Below are 15,528 nucleotides of genomic sequence, written 5' to 3'. Positions count from 1 at the left end.
ATCATTTTTGTCGACTACAGAGAATTCTACTAAGATACTGTCTGAACATATTATAATAAATACCATGTAGATGTTCCCAATTTTTCTGGTTTTTCTTTTCTGGAATGAGTAATATGACAGTGAACATCTTTATGCAGTTAACTAATTTCTCCTCTAAGAATCTTTTAAAATTACCTTTATTCTTCTCAGGTTATAGTTTTCACTATTACCAAAGTTACCCTAGGCCTTTCCAAGTTTTTGCGTTAGAAAACTACAATCTTTATATATGTTTGTTTTTTCTGCTATCAAAAGTCATGTTTCTTTTAAAAAACAAGTTCAAACGTTGCCAAAATATAGAGCCTAGGAAGGATAAGTCTTCCATAATCTCCCCCAACCAATATACCCCTCAACCCTTCTCTTACCTCCCCAACTCTACCCTCCAAGACAACCAGTTGGCACATAATCCTTATTTTAAAATGACTTCTGAAGGTCCAATTTAGAGTTGGAATTTGCTGGTGGGAGGCTCTATATCTTGTTCTCTCATGGGCCTTAGTAACATCAGGGTAAGAGAATGAGGAGAAAATGTGGAGCTATACAACATTTGTTTGCTAATGTCCCTTCTCAGTCATTCTAAATATCTGTCTCTAATTCATTCAAAAAATATATTGAGCCTCTGCCATGTCCTAGGTGCTGTTGTAAGCTCTTGAGTGCAGTGAACAAAACAAAGACCCTGCCCTCATGGTGGGATGATAAATAATAGAATAACTATTGAATATTAGAAGGTGATAAATGCTATAGAAATAAGTGTCAAGCCCAGTAAAGAGGATTGTTTGGGGGTGCTAGTTGCAGTTTTGAATGTGGGAGTCAGGGTAGGCATCATCTCTTGAAGCACAGGTGTGGAAGAGGAGGAGTAAGCATGCAGATGTCTAGGAGTCCAGGGCAGGTGAGCAGTTTCCACAGCAGTAGAGCCAGGTATCTGTGTTCTCCTTGGGAGGAGCTGCTGAGTCTAGAAAATGCCCCTTTCCTGGCAGATCCATGGTGTGGAGACAGGAAGTCTGAGGACTGAAAAGAATCTTTAAAATGTCACTTTGTCCAGTCCACTTTTGATGATAGCATTTTCTCTAAGACATAGGAGAGTCCTCTTTCTCTTGGACTTTTTTTTTTTTTTTAAAGCTCTCACCTGGAGACAATCACTGGGCCAGCCTTCTCCCTCTGTTAGCTTTAGTCTTTACAGCAACACTGTGAGTCAGCAGTGACATAGTGTCCCATTTCCCACAGAGACACAGTGAGGTTAAGGGACTTGCCTGAACTCATACAACTAGGAGAGCCTGAGCGACGGAATATTCCCACCTTGATCTGTCCAACCCTGAGGCCTGGTGCCTTCCAAGCCTCCCCAGAGCCCCAGCCCCTATCCCATATGCCTCTAACTTACCCCTTTTCTTTCCAGACCAGCGTTCTCAAAACTGGAGGATTCCTTTGAGGCCCTATCCCTGTACCTGGGGGAGTTAGGCATCCCGCTGCCTGCAGAGTTGGAGGAGCTGGACCACACTGTGAGCGTGCAGTACGGCCTGACCCGAGACTCACCACCCTAGCCCTGGCCCAGCCCCCTGCAGGGGGGCGTTCCACGGCCAGCATTGCCCCCTCTGCGCCCCATCCTGTGGCTTCCTGTGGATTGGCGGCTTGTTTAGAAGCAGCACAAGCCATCCCTACTACCTCCCCAGGAGGTGAGCGGGCGCAGCACCAGGGAAACACATCTCCACAGGTTTTGGAGCCTGGTTACTGTTTCTAAACCCAATACTCGCCTGAAAGCTGTGAAGAAAAAAAAAAGCCTGGCCAGGAGGAATGTTACTTAGGACCACTTGGGAACTCCCTGGCAGTGGGTTCCCACCCCCAGAGACTACTGGAGACTCTGGCCTACACTAATCAGCATGATGTGGACCTGCTGGGCAGGATCCCTGGGGAAACTCGCCTGTGGGCTCTGAAGTCTCTGGTCAAGCTGGTGCACAAAGACTTCATGTGGGTCTGTGAACCATATAAACTGGCAGCCAGGTAGTGCTCCAAGAGTGTGAAATGGTAGCGGTGCTGTCCCACCTCCCCTGGGACAGAGTTGGGGGAGTTGAGCTTAGAAGAGTCTCTCAGTTGGTTTGCGATGGAACTGGCCAGGAGTTAGGGGAAGGACTGGTTTCTCTTTACTTCCTCGGGGCCACTCTGGCCAGCCCAGAGACCACACTGATGTGAGAGGAGCTTCCACCACATGTTCTCAAACTGTAGTGCTGGAGACTGGGCATAGGTCCCTTCTGCCTGCAACAAGTACTACAAGTGCCAGAAAGAAAGAGCCCCTGCCCTCTGAAATGTCCGTGTCCTGGCTGCTATTACCCATGCCCTCGTGGGCTGCTCAGTCGAAGCCCAGAAGCTTCTCACCAGACTTGCAGACATTTTGCCTAGAGCTAGATGGGCTCTGGAGGACAGAGTAGCTTGTCACAGGCCCAGAGTCTCAGGCTGGGAAGTGGGAGGAGACCGCATTCTCTTGGCCTTGCGGCAGCCACTACTCACTCCTCCACATCCCTGATCAGGCAGCATCTGGGGCTGGGAGGAGGTGATGGCAGAGCCCCAGAGCTGAGGCACTGAGGGACACAGCTCCCTGAGCTAGGCCAGCTGGCTTCTACCTCCCTTGTTGCCTGGCCCGGCTCACTAGTTCCTGGCCACAGCCCCGAGTCACAGCCTTGGACACTGGACAGCCCTTGGGGCACCCTCTGCCTTGGCTTCCAGTGCTCCAGGGGCTCTGTAGCACAACTAGATTTGCCTCCTAAGTGTCTGAGTTTAGACCATATTTAAACAATTGGGAATGGGACTGGGATATTAATGCAATGTGGTGGTTTATTTTTTGGGGTGTAGGGATGGGAGTGATCCAGGAGAGTGGTTGTTATTATTAGTATCTTCATCTTGTTCTATCAGTTGGGTGATATGTGAAATATTGTAAATAGACCTGATGAGTTATGGGATCAGATATCATCTCTGGCCAGAGTTTACCTTCTGCCTATACTGTACATACGTGTAGAGGTTGCCAGCTTGTCATGGGGTTGAGCTGTGGGCTCCCAGTAGCAGCAGGGTTTACCATTGTGTGGCTGGTTGTGCCTCAACTGTCCCCAGCAAGTGCAAGTGTGGTGGGCTGAGCTACATTTATTAAGCAGACTAAATAAATTAAGCAGTTAACATAACTGATGATACTGAGGTGAAAAAAGTGACTTGGGGCCTGGCTTTGGAAAATAAATGTGGGTCTGCTGGCCTGTGTCTGTGCCAGGAAGGGCGGAGCCTCCCCTGCTCTTTGTAGAGTAACACCACTGGCCACCTCACCCCAGACCACAGAATTCCCCGTGGCAGGGTCCTGGTGTTCCCCAAGTCCCATCCTCTCTCCCTGGATGCAGACACTAATCTGCTCCAGATATCATGTACATCCCACCTAAGGCAGCCCATTCCTGGAAGCAAGTCTGACTGACCCATCAAAGCCCCACAGAGCCTGACTCCCACCTGCTTGCTGAGTGGGATCTTCAGGCCCTACTTCCCCAAATCCCCCAATATACATATACTTCTCCAGCCTGGATGTCCTAGTGTCCTCTCTGCAGGGCTAGGTAACACTTTCATGTTGTTAATTGCCGTTGATTCTGATTAGGTGACCCCATGTACAACAGAACAAAACGTTGCCTCGTCCTGTGCCATCTTCACAATCATTGTTATGCTGGAGTAAATTCTTGTGGCCACTGTGTGTTTTGAGTGCCTTCCAGCCTAGGGGGCTCATCTTCCAGAATTGTATCAGACTATTCTGTTGTGATCCATAAGGTTTTCATTGACTAACTCATAGAAGGAGATCTCCAGGCCTTTATTCCTAGTCTGTCTTGCCTGAAGTTCTCTTGAAACCTGTCCACTATGGGTGACCCTGCTGGTATCTGAAATACCAGCAGCATAGCTTCCATCATCATAGCTACATATAAGCCACCACAGTAAGACACATGGGTACATGGGTGGTGGGACATAACGGGATGAGATGAATACAAGTCACCCTCACCCCTTGTGTTTCCCTACAAGTGCTTGAGAGAAAATCTTTTTCTTCTCACTTCTGCACCTGGGGGTGGGGGCAGGGTAAGCACTGGGCAGGGTGAAGCTGGCTGGTTAGTGGGGTCCTGGCACAATATACCCATTATACCCAAAGGTGTTTTCTCCCAAGGCTTGAGGAATGCAACAGGGTAGAATGGTTCCTGAGGAACCAACGCTCGGGGTGCCACTTGTTGGCATTATATAGTGCTATACAGACAGCAACATCTGGTCCTGGGCATAGGTCTTCCTGGGTGTTCCTAGAGGCTGCAAACCTGTTGAACTCCCTGCTAGAAGTCCAAGAAAGACTCCTGGTAGCTTTTCATTGTGGAACCCTCAAGAATCACCCCGCAGGGCCCTTCCTCATCCCCAGGCAGCCCAACAACCCATCTTCGTGCACACCCTTCTCTCCTGTGGCTGCTACAGCACCACCACTCACTCCCCTTGACTCCAGCTCTGGGTAGGGCTGCCTGGATGCTGGTCTTCATTACCTCCGGAAGAATGCTATGTAAGGAGGCTACTGCAGTGACCAAGTGCCTTCTTGGGATGTCTGCACACTGTCCTTCCTGCAGCTTCATCTGAAAGGATTCCTGGTGAGGATACCAGTCAACATAGAAGCTACAGTTACCAGCCATCCACCTGTTGCTGACTCCCAGCTTCCTGATTCAGGACCAAGGGGCAGGAGAGAAGGCTCAACTTCACTGCACAGGTGCCAGCAAGGTGACGTGCAGTTCCTCAACTTCTGGAGCAGTGTTCCTGGTATGCCATAAACACTTGGCAATGTAGAGTCCTTTTTGTTTTGTTTTTAATTTATGTAAGTCAAATGAAGAGCAATTTCCTGCACTTTATATACAGGTATCAGAATGAGGTATATAAAACGTATACTGAGAAATGCTTTTTTAGAAAAGTAGAAACCAGTAATTTCTTCTCCAGTGTCACTACCACCAAGGGACCAACCAAAGGCCTAGGTCTCTCAGCAGACAGCTCCCAGACACAGCCTGCTGAAGGGACTAAGCCATGCTAGCCTCCCTCCCCACCTGACTGGAGTTCAAGTGGAAGTGAAAGGGCTTTGGGAAGGAAGCTCTGTGGGTGGGGCATACCGCCAAGTCCTCCGAGTGGGAGAGCAAGGTATGGAGACCCTGCTGAGCCCCAACACTGCAGTGGGGAAATACTGCACCCAGTCAGCAAGCTGGGTTCTCCTCTTGGCCATGCCAGTAGCTTGCTCTATCATGTTCCCTCCCTAGGCCCTGTGTCCAAAAGGCTTGAAGAACTTAGATCCCTTAACAATACTTCTGCGATTGTTTTACAAGTTAGGGGTTGTGACCTTAGCCCCACTAGAAGGTGCTGGCCTGGAGGCCACAGGGTTACCTGCAAACTTAGGAGCCTGCAGGGACAAGGCCTGAAGCACTTATCACCTGGTCTATGGGGTTAGTTCCCAGGTTAACCTTTCAGAAGCAGCTCACAGGGTCCCACAGTGTAACTCCCATGGATTGGCTGGCTGCTCTTAGCCCTGCGAAAATAAGTGAGGTCACTGTCCAACCCTGAGGAGACACTGTCTGGGGCTGTCTCTGCCCCTGCAGCCTAAGGTAAGGAGTGGCTCCTTCTCTGCCCTCATCCTAAGTGGAATGTTCAGTGCAGTTCTTCTCTTTCTTTACTTTCAAAACAGGAAGAGTCCCTGGGCCCAGGCCCGGCCCACAGCTGACAAGGCACATCACTGCCAGCAGGCTGGGGCACTCCCAGCAGCCTCCAGCCTGGGTCCCTCTCTGGGCCTGCAGTTCTGGCTTTTGTACAAACTCATTTCTGGTTCTCAAAGGTTAGTAGGGAGTTCCCATCCCAGAGTTTTTTAAAAACTATGTATTTTTAAAATGCCTCCTCTCTCTGCTTGCTTACCTGAACTGTGAATAACATTGTGTGCCACTCAAGGCCATGAAGAACAAATGGGAAGGTGGAGACTGAGGCCGTGTCAGATGATAAAGCACAAAGGAGCCTGGAGATGCTCCCTGTCCGTCCCTGGTTTGGTTCTGGGGCTACAGGCAATGTTTTGAAGCCCTTGTCAGCAGCACCATCCACAGGCAAAATCCTGCTCCAAGGGATGGTGAAGGAGCACTGGCAGGACCCTCCCCAGCCTGGCCCTTAGCCCACAGCACCATCCGCTTTTGTCTGCTACTGGGACTCACGCACAAAAGAAAGTGGAAGGAGGGTTTTAACCACAACAAAAAGTGTAGATGCTCCCAGGTGTCAGAGGGTGGGCTGTCCTACACCATCTCATGGCTGCTGCCTACTGTGCGGGCTCAGGCCCCTGGAGTGCCAGCTTGGTCCATGAGGGGGGCACTGCCCTCCTGAAGATCGACTGGAGTCTGGCTTGTATGGACCACAACAGTTTTTTCATCCACAATTTCACAGGTGGGGTTGGTAAAGGAAGACAAGGGCAGGGTGATTCGCTCCATCTCCCTCTCAGAGGCTTTTTGCTCCTGCTGTGCTTTCAAGTCCTTCCCCCTGTCAGGAAAGAGGGAAGCATTCAGGCTGCATGCTCGTTAGACAGCACCCCGAGGCCCAGACAGTCAAGGCTAGCCATAGTCACAGCGAGTTAAGACTCAAACCCAGGTCCAGGGTACTAAGTTTCCATCGTGTCGGACTGCCTCAAACTCAGTAAGAAGCTCCTGCACCTCTGGTCTCTGCTTCCTCATCTGTAAAGCAGGGATGAAGCAGTATGAACCTTACACTGCTATAGTGAGGCTCAGTCAAGGTAATGTGGAGGAAAGAGATTTTTAAGTTCTCTTCCTCCAGCCAAGGGCTTTGGGAGACCGAGAGAAGTATCCCAGATTCAGCCCTTATTCTCAAAGTTGTCCAGTAAACTGACCCAACCATCTGTTCTGGTGTGAGCCCAGGCTAGAAGTAGAGACTGTCCCCAACCTATTTGGGGGCAAAAAGGACCCTAAGGGCCACTTAGGTCAATGGGAAACAATGGACGATGACCATCCTGTGAGACCACTGAGAGGTACTGAGAGATATGACATGCCTTTGGATCCTCGTGGTGCTTAGTGACCCAATCAGCACACAATGTTACCTCATTTTACTCATGTGGAATGCTCACGCCATGCTAACAGGTATTTTCTTTATTGCATATATTCTACATATATTACTTCATTCTCAGATCAACCATAAGAATTAAGTCTCTTCACTTATTTTATAGACAAAGAAGTGGCCCAGAGAGGTTAAGGAATTCTTAGGACATGGTGGGCTCAAACCCAAATCTGCTGGGCTCTGGTTGATCTCAGAGAAGTTCTGACGCTATCAGGTCACCCGAGATGGAATGCTGGGTAGGAACTCTTCTGGTCCCACATGCAGGGCTCTGCGCACTGAGCCGGGCCACCCCCTATGCAGATCAGAGGGCTTGGTGAGTGTCCAGCACACTGCACACCAGAACCAGGGCCCAGGTCAGTATCCTCCAAAACCAGCAACAGCAATCCCCTCCATACACGGTCTCAGCCGTCGGAGGAAATCTTCCCAGAATAGGCCCACCCCAAAAAGGCTTTGAAAGGGCAGCTGGTGGCTGAATTAAATAACACAGGCTTCAGCTCCCCTCAGAGAGGGCAAGATCAATTAATCACACATCCATCGTGATGTGAGATGCAGTGACAAAAGCTGAAGACTGGAGACAAAATTGGGAAAAAAGAGGGCTGGAGTAGGGAGAGTTTGCCCTGTGGACTCAGAACTGACTTTAAATTATCCAGTTCCCTTTGCTTGTGTTCTAGAACCCACTCAGCAACTGATTAGCTGTGTAACCATTAGGGCAAAACACTTAGCCTCTCTGAACCTTGGCTTCCTCATCTGTGAAATGAAGATAATAACTGCCTCACAAATATAATGAATGTGAAAATGTTTTGAAAACGGTGAAACTGCTGTAAAACCATAGGCGGTTATTATCATCTGCCCTGAATATGACTTGACTCACTAAGCAATGTTACCCTAATTTGGTTTCCCAAGGAAACTCTCCTACTGACCAGCCAAGGCAAGTATTATTTATGTGACTTCAGTGAATTTCTTCATCTGTAGAACATGGAGCTAAGCTTGATCATCTCTAGAGCCCCTGACAGATCCCCTTGCACGATTCCCTATTTCTCACTGTGAGGTCACAGGAGCCGAATCTGTGAACTCATCCCCGAGTCTCCCTGGGTGATTGAGGGTGACTGAGCTTCAGCATATGCAAGCCTGAGGTTCAGCCTCTTCCATTCCTTCTTGTCATTAGCTTCTGTATGGACACCACCAACTCCCAGAGCAGAATAACCCCCAGCACATACACGGGAGGTAAAGGCACACTGTCCACGTAAAGAGGGCTGGCTGGATCATGTGTGTCTCACTGTAGCCTGAGATTCACTTTGCTCATCAGGTACAGCTGCCATCACATATAAGACAACACCTTCCTCCATAATAAAATAAAGAGCCAGGTTTTTCAAAGGTTGTCCATGTAGAGAGAAACTTAGAAGGCCTTTGGTTTAATTTTATTAACAGAGTCCCCAAGCCAGTGGGAAACCAAAAGTCAATGTGTAAAAAATAGAATATGTGAGCATCTTTTGCCAAGGCCTGAATTTTAAAATCTAAGGGCTGGCGGAAACCCTGGTGGCACAATGGTTAAGAGTTCGGCTGCTAACCAAAAAGGTCAGCAGTTCAAATCCACCAGGCACTCCTTGGAAACCCTATAGGGCAGTTCCACTCTGTCCTATACGGTCGCTATGAGTGGGAATCGACTTGACAGCAGTGGGTTTGGTTTTTTTTTTTTTTTGAGGGGCTGGAGGAAGGGAGAAAGCTGGAAACTTCCTAAGTACCCACTAAGATGCTGGGAAATAGCCATTAACCAGGAGGAGAAGAGAGACCTATACACCTAGTGAAGGCAAACACTTCATGTATACACCATCTTTTAATTCCACACCAACTTTGCAAGGTAGTATGATCCTCATTTTACTGATGAGGGAACAGGCTTTGGGGTCTGACTCCAGAGCCACTACTTTCTTCGCCAAGCATCTGGCTGTGGCCAGGCAAGCTGATGATAATGATCAGGCTACATCATGCCCAAGTTTTTAGGCGGAAAGAACCCATTTGTGTTAATGGGGCAGAGCAGGGCTGAAACAGCAGCCAAGGGTAAAGGAAGTAGGTGCTGGGGCCAGTCCGGATTACAATCTCAAGTAAGAGGCCTCGAAACACACCCAGCCCCACATGCTTCCTGTTAAAGGTGCCTGGAGATGCAGCAGCTGCCCCGGCTCCCTCTGGAGGTGGAAGAAGGACCATCAGGCCGGCTGTGCTGACCATTAGGCAGCCCAGCTCCCTCTCAAGGCCTGTGGAGGCAGCCAGGCTGTTGTCTGGCAGCCAAGAAAAGAACAAAAGGCTTATTCACTGACTTGGCTCCTCTCCTAAGTGGGTGGAGTGGTGCTGACTTCCAGCTTTTCTCTTGCCTTTTTATCAGAAAATAAGAGCGCCCTCTGAAGCTAGCGCAGACACTACTCTTGGGGCAGAAACAGGGAGCTGCTCAGTCGCAGACTGGCCGTCTGAACCTTGTGGCCTAGATGACCAGGACAAAGACCCTGCCAGGCTAAGCCCCTCCAGCCCCACATGCCACCTTTCCTCCCCCAAGGGGAAGGCTGGTGCCTGCCCATCCTTCCCAGGCAGGGGAAAGCTCCATTAGCCATAGCTTCATGGCCTTTGACAGAGTTCAAGGTTTGCACTAATTCTATCCCTGATTGCTCCCAGGCCAGGACCAGGAGCCAGGCTGACCAAAGGGACCAGGCACAGATGGCACTGCAGCCTCTAACTTTCTCCTTCCTGGGTGACAGAAGCACTGCAGACTTCCTTCAGGCAACACAGGTTTCTTCAAATTATTATGTAACCCCGAGCACTGCTGTCTTCCCAGTCAGAAGCAATGCTGTGCCCCAATGCTGGGCAGGAAAAGTCCCCCAAAGCAGTTACGGGTTTTAAGCACCAACTGTATTCCCTAACTACACTGTCTTATTTCACCTTCACAATAAACCTATGTGGTATCTGTTTAGAGATGAGAAGGGAGGAGCAGAGATTAAATCTTTTCTTTAAGTGAATGGTAGAGCTGGGATTTGAACCTAGGACTTGTCCACTGCCAGGCAGTATGTCTTTTTAGGATATATTAGGGCTGGGAGGATCATCATATCTAACCCCTTGCCCCTATACTATTTTACAGATAAGAAAACTGAGACCCAGAGAAGGTAAATGACTTATCCAGTTTCACACCCATAATTGGTGCCAGTTCAGGAACTGGATCCCAGTTCTGACTTCTAACCTTAGCTATTTTTTCGTTTTGGTTTATTTCTCCTACTTTGCAATTCAAAGCAAATTTACATTAGCCTATTGGGCGTCACTGGACTTTTTGAAGATTCTGACAATTCTTAGACAGCACTTACTAGCTGTGTAACTTGGACATGCTACTCCTCTAGGTAAAACAGTATAATAGCGCTCCTTCTAGAGTGGCCATGAGGGTTGGACAAGATCATCTGGGAAGAGCACTCCAAGGGCCTTACACAATAAATGTTGGCTGCTCTTGTGATTAACTGATTCACATATACTGTTCACATTTCATCCTCATGATAATCTTGGGCAGGTATGTGCAGGGAGGACACAAGTATATGTGGAAGGAGGTATATCCCCATCTAACAGACAAGAAACCGAGCTTCAGAGAAGTGCACTCAGCCTACCACTCTCTCAAGGACACTGTTTTCTGATTTGGGGAAAGTTAAAACCTGCCTTGCACGTGCGAGCTGAGAGCTTGCCTCCATCCCACATGTGGTTTCCTGTTGTTCTCAGAGTACTTTTGAAGAAAGGGGCGGTCTGGTGGTTAGTGACGAGTAGTTGGGTAACTAGGTGCCTTGCCCTCAGTTTACAGAAAAGCAGCTTCTAAGCCTGAAGGCAGTCACATGACTGTCTAGGGGACCAGATCAAGAAGAAGAAGGTCTGGCTTCCTCATTAGGCACTAGAACTGAGCTCAGAATTAAGAAGTTAGTCAGTTCCAAGCACCTGGAGGCCTGAAGACTGTCACAAGATTAGAGGAGAGCCAAATGCTGTCCAGTGGCCGAAGAAGGAGGAAATATTTGAAGGGCTAAACTTAGCCATATGGTTTGGGTCTGACTACTAATTCTCAGGCTAGGGATACCATATCATTTCCTCTAAGTCTGTCAAACAGTTAAGGAAATGAAAAGGCAGGTATGTCCAGACCTGCTATGTCCACCATCCCACTGGTGGCAACAACCATGGACTGGGAGTCAGGAGACCCTCTAAGGCCAATCATTTCCCCTCTCTGGACCTCTGCTTCCTGAATCACAGAAAATCGAAGAAGGACTGGGGCTCAGAGATCACTCATCCAGCACCCGCATTTCATAGGATAAAACAGCCACTGTTTATAATGTGCCATGCACTTTGCTGAGTAATCACGTGCCTTCACCCCACAGCAATATTCGGGAGCAGGAAATAGAAGCAACTTGCCCAAGGCACACAGCTAGCTAGTTAGTGGCAGGGCTAGGAAATTAGCTCCACCAAATGCTAGGTGTGTGACCTTGGGCAAAGTACGTATCTCCTCACATCAGTTTCCTCATCTGTAAAGTGGGGATAGTAACATTTCTCTCAAAGTGTGATTGTGAGAATTGACTTAAAGCATATGAAGTGCCTGAAGCCAAGTCTAGTATGTGGTAAATAAAATAAGAATTATTATTACCCAATACTGCCTTGTTTTCATCTGTAAAATGAGGAAGTTGACTACATCATGTGTAAGGACCCATCCAGCTCTGACACTCTAGGTTTATATGATGCTGTGTGACCCACTGGAACTATGGGCTCAGACATGGTCCTCAACACTGGGGAGTGCAGGCCACCATGTCACTTCCCCTTCAGGAAGCCTTCTCAGACCATACAGGAGAAATATCATTGACATACAAGGTTGGAAGTCAGACCCCCTGATTTTGCCCAGGAATGGCAAATTATTTTCCCAGAATCAACCAGTGCAGTAAAAATGAATGCCACTCTAGCTTGTCATCACTGAGATTCAGGGAGCCTTTTCCACATGGTATCTCTGGGACTTTTCAAAATAAAATTCCTCCTCTCACTTCCCCTGAGTTTCCCAGGTAGTCTCTTTGGCTTTCTCATACATGATGAGGACTGGCAAAATTACACAGACTCTCTGTGTGCCAACTCACTTTCTCCTCTGGTCCTAGAAGAGATCCCACTGCCTATGGCTCAGGAAATTCAACCCCCAACTGCAGAAAGGGTGGCTAGGGACCTTTACTAAGCAGGAGAATTTTGTAACTCACAGAGTTCAATTTCGTGGTTGCCACAATGAGTGCCCAGCCTCATTTCTGCAGAGCCACCCACTTCATGCCAGGCACCCTGGATTAGACGGTAGGGAAACTGGTATCAAAAGAGCTGGGCTTGAGCCAGATTCTGCAACTCCCAGGCAGCGTGACCTTGGGTAAGTCACTTTACCTCTCTGACAACAGCTTCCTCATTTGTAATATGAGGAACTAGAACTCCTACTTCATCAGGCTGTGTGTGAGGAGTAAAGGCACCAAAGCAAAGTGTCCAACCACCAGGTGAAGACTAGAACCAAGTCTCTACCTTGTGAGCTGGTTTCACTCTTTCAACACCTTGCTTCCTTTCTGTGTAACAATGCCTCAGAGGAGTCTGGTTTGACTTTGTGTACCTTCCCTCTCTCCTCCTCTCAAGAGAACCCAGAAGGGCCGCTACTGACCTCTTGTAAGTGTAGCCCAAGATGATGCCAACTCCAATGGCAATGATGATCACCATCATGGCGATGCCCAGCACATAGCCTGCCAAGAAGAAGACAGAAGTCCCATTGGCCACATTCTCGACAAACAGCAAATGACACCTCTTGATGGATCCAAAAAGGACATGGGTGGGGCAGTCATACCCAGGGTCCCCAGGTCCTTCTTCTCCTTGGAGTTCATCCGCACACGCTGGCTGATACCAATCACAGGCTGCACAGCTGCTGCCTCACTCCGGGCGGGTAGGGCGTTGGCAGGAGGGAACACCTGTGCTTCATCTTCCCCTGGCATTTCAGAGGCCTCCCTTTCCGTTATGGGGGCTGGTGGAGCCTGGGAAGGGGTTTCTGGAGGTGAGGTGAAAAACAGCCCTCATCAGAACTGTCCTAAGTGAATTTCACATCTGAAGCTGGCCAGAGTGTTGGGGATGTTAGGGAGGTCCACCATAGAATTCCCTCACCCCACAACACACACACATACTGAAATCAAACCCTGCCTCAGGATCAAGATCTGGATAGGCCAGGCCTGAAGGGCTGCACCATGGTTGAGACAAGGCAAGTCTGAGGGGAAGCCATAGAGAAGGGCCTCTGTCCCGCCTCCCACGTTTTCATCTTTTCAAATCTTAGCTATCCTCCAAGCTCAGCCCAGTGCCAACTTCTCCAGGAGACCCCCCCTCAATGCCAGGAGGCACCCCACGACTCCTCTGAGCAGCTCACATTTATTAAGCCCACGCTTTGTGCCAATCCCTGTGTTACTCCATTTAACCCTAGAAAACTGTGTTGCTGCTTCAGGAGCAACACATCCGCGCTGTGGAGTCTAAGAAACTTGGATTCAAACGTGGGCCCTTGCCAGTGCCTTTAGGAAGTTCCTGAACTTCTCTGAGCCTCAGATCCCCACAACAGCTTCTTCCCAGAGGGGTTGTGAACAGAACGCCCGGCAAACAGCACACTCTCCTAACGGTCAATAAAGGCCCTGGGGGATCGCCAAAGGCCACCGCCCCTGGGCGCAGTCTAGGGTTTGCCCGGATGCGGCTCGGGGCGTGGACCGTGCGGCCCAGGCTGGGGCCCCGCCTCCTCCGGTTGTTTACAAGGCGCTCGCGGAGGATGAGCTCACACCCAGATGCGAAGGCGGCCAATGGGTTTTCGATTCCACAGCCTGGAGACAACCCTGGCCAATCGGAGGACGCGGGGGCGGGGCGGGGCCGGCCGGCGTCGCGCGGCCGCACGTGCGCTACGGGTGTAGGGGCCGCTCCTAGTCAGGCCCAGGCTTGGGGTCCGTGTCCCGGGCACTCGGGTACCTGGGCAGCGCAGGTTCTCGCACGGCCGCTTCTCGGGTGCGCCGGCTTTGCCGCTGACGTAGCACCAGGGCCCGCGCGGGTCCTGGTCCGGGTTACGGCAGTAATTGTGGTTGCCGGCGCCTGGGAGAGGAGAGAAGGCGCTGTGGTCTGGGCCCGGGCCGCGTGGCCGCCCGCCGCCCGCCGTTCGGGGGCGCACACTCACCCGCTTCGGGGGCCAACGCCAGGCCGCTCTGTGCATCCAGCCAGTTAAGACAGCGGAGGCCTGGCGCGGGCAAAGGCTGGTCCGCCCGGTACAGGTGGCCATTGTCCCAGAAGCAGCCTATGAGGAAGAGGAGCCCCGGGCACTGAGTCCGGCTGGGTCTCCCTCTCCTTGCGCGGAGACCCCGCGGCCTCCCAGCGCTCTTATGAGGCCGGAACAAGATAGGACGAGAAAACGCGTGCAGAGCCCCTAGCTGGTGCCTAGCCCACCATCAGCGCTCAGAGAATGCTCGTTTTTTTTTTTTTTTTTTTTTTGTCGGCCGGAAAAGCGCTGCAAAAACGCAAGGGGTTGTTACTCTGAACTTGTGGCCACTTTGGGAGAGGCCGTGGTCTGGGTTGGGGACCCTCAGTGGAGATGGTGGGCAGCCAGACCTGAAATTCCTCCCTGTGGTCTAATGTCTCTTACATAAACTCTGCCCGTGCCCTCTTCCGCGGTACGGCTACCTCTGCCAGGTTCCACGGGCAGCACTTCCTCCAGAGAGAATTCTACGATAGCCTTAGTCAGGCCAAAGATTCCAGAGCATCACCGGAGGGAACCTGCCTTGCCGCTGCCTGGATATGACTCCAAAGCCTTCCTCCCCTCAGCCCGAGTACCCAAGGAGGCTGGGTTCGGCCACACTATGCAATGGCCCCGAGAAGAACAGGGCGCTGGGAGTGGGGGAGATGAACCCCCAAACTGCATGAACTTAGGAGCCCCAAGCAAGGAAAGGGAAAGTGGCTCTTTGCCTTTGTTCTTAATAGCAAAGATGGAGCTGCCAGCCCCTGCTAGGGAGAGGAAGGGGAATATGAGCTTTCCTAGGACAAGAGAAGCCAGCTGAGAGGTTCGTTTCCTTCCACATCTTCCTGTCTAGCTTGGCCATGGTGGGAAGTGAGGAACTTTCCCCGTTCTGCTTCATTAAGTTGCTGCAGAAGGGAAAGCTTACCTCTGGCTCCATAGGCTTCTGCTAGGAGCATGTTGCTGACAAGGACTGTTTGCACCCAGGCCAGCAGCATCCTCGCCTCCGTGGTCCTGCAGGTGGATAAACAACCGGTGTCCAAAGTGCGGGCAATCGGGGTCCCCTTGGCGGCAGCGCTGCCTCCCGTCCTAGCGTTGCTGGCAGACCTGCCCTTGTTCTG

The 15,528-nt window shown here is 50.4% G+C and overlaps 2 protein-coding genes across 9 annotated transcripts in view; one reads left to right on the top strand and one right to left on the bottom strand.

Moving 5' to 3' along the window:
• LIMK2 (LIM domain kinase 2) overlaps window positions 1-4,817 on the top strand; it is a 65,410-nt gene extending 60,593 nt beyond the window's left edge. For all 7 annotated transcript variants that reach the window (XM_003419134.4, XM_064272468.1, XM_064272465.1 and 4 more), the window contains one exon: window positions 1,427-4,817. In XM_003419134.4, the coding sequence (XP_003419182.1) occupies window positions 1,427-1,571 (145 nt within the window). In that variant the 3' untranslated portion in view covers window positions 1,572-4,817. The remainder of the gene's footprint in view (window positions 1-1,426) is intronic.
• A 39-nt stretch (window positions 4,818-4,856) lies between these two features.
• PIK3IP1 (phosphoinositide-3-kinase interacting protein 1) lies at window positions 4,857-15,528 on the bottom strand. Of its 2 annotated transcripts, XM_003419054.4 has the most exons (6): window positions 15,336-15,527; window positions 14,357-14,473; window positions 14,155-14,274; window positions 13,007-13,204; window positions 12,827-12,905; window positions 4,857-6,564 (listed from the first exon to the last, which is right to left on the bottom strand). In XM_003419054.4, exons 1-6 carry the CDS (start codon window positions 15,403-15,405, stop codon window positions 6,360-6,362), a joined length of 789 nt encoding a protein of 262 aa, XP_003419102.2. In that variant the 5' UTR covers window positions 15,406-15,527; the 3' UTR covers window positions 4,857-6,359. The 2 variants fall into 2 exon arrangements, with proteins under 2 accessions (XP_003419102.2, XP_023414986.2); XM_023559218.2 differs by lacking the exon at window positions 14,357-14,473 and having other exon boundaries at window positions 15,336-15,528.

The sequence above is a fragment of the Loxodonta africana genome, chromosome 19 (assembly GCF_030014295.1).
Source record: "Loxodonta africana isolate mLoxAfr1 chromosome 19, mLoxAfr1.hap2, whole genome shotgun sequence".
In the NCBI taxonomy this organism is placed as follows: domain Eukaryota; kingdom Metazoa; phylum Chordata; class Mammalia; order Proboscidea; family Elephantidae; genus Loxodonta; species Loxodonta africana.
The sequence above is the reverse complement of the archived record's forward strand: the minus strand, read 5'-3'. Positions and strand labels throughout refer to the sequence as shown.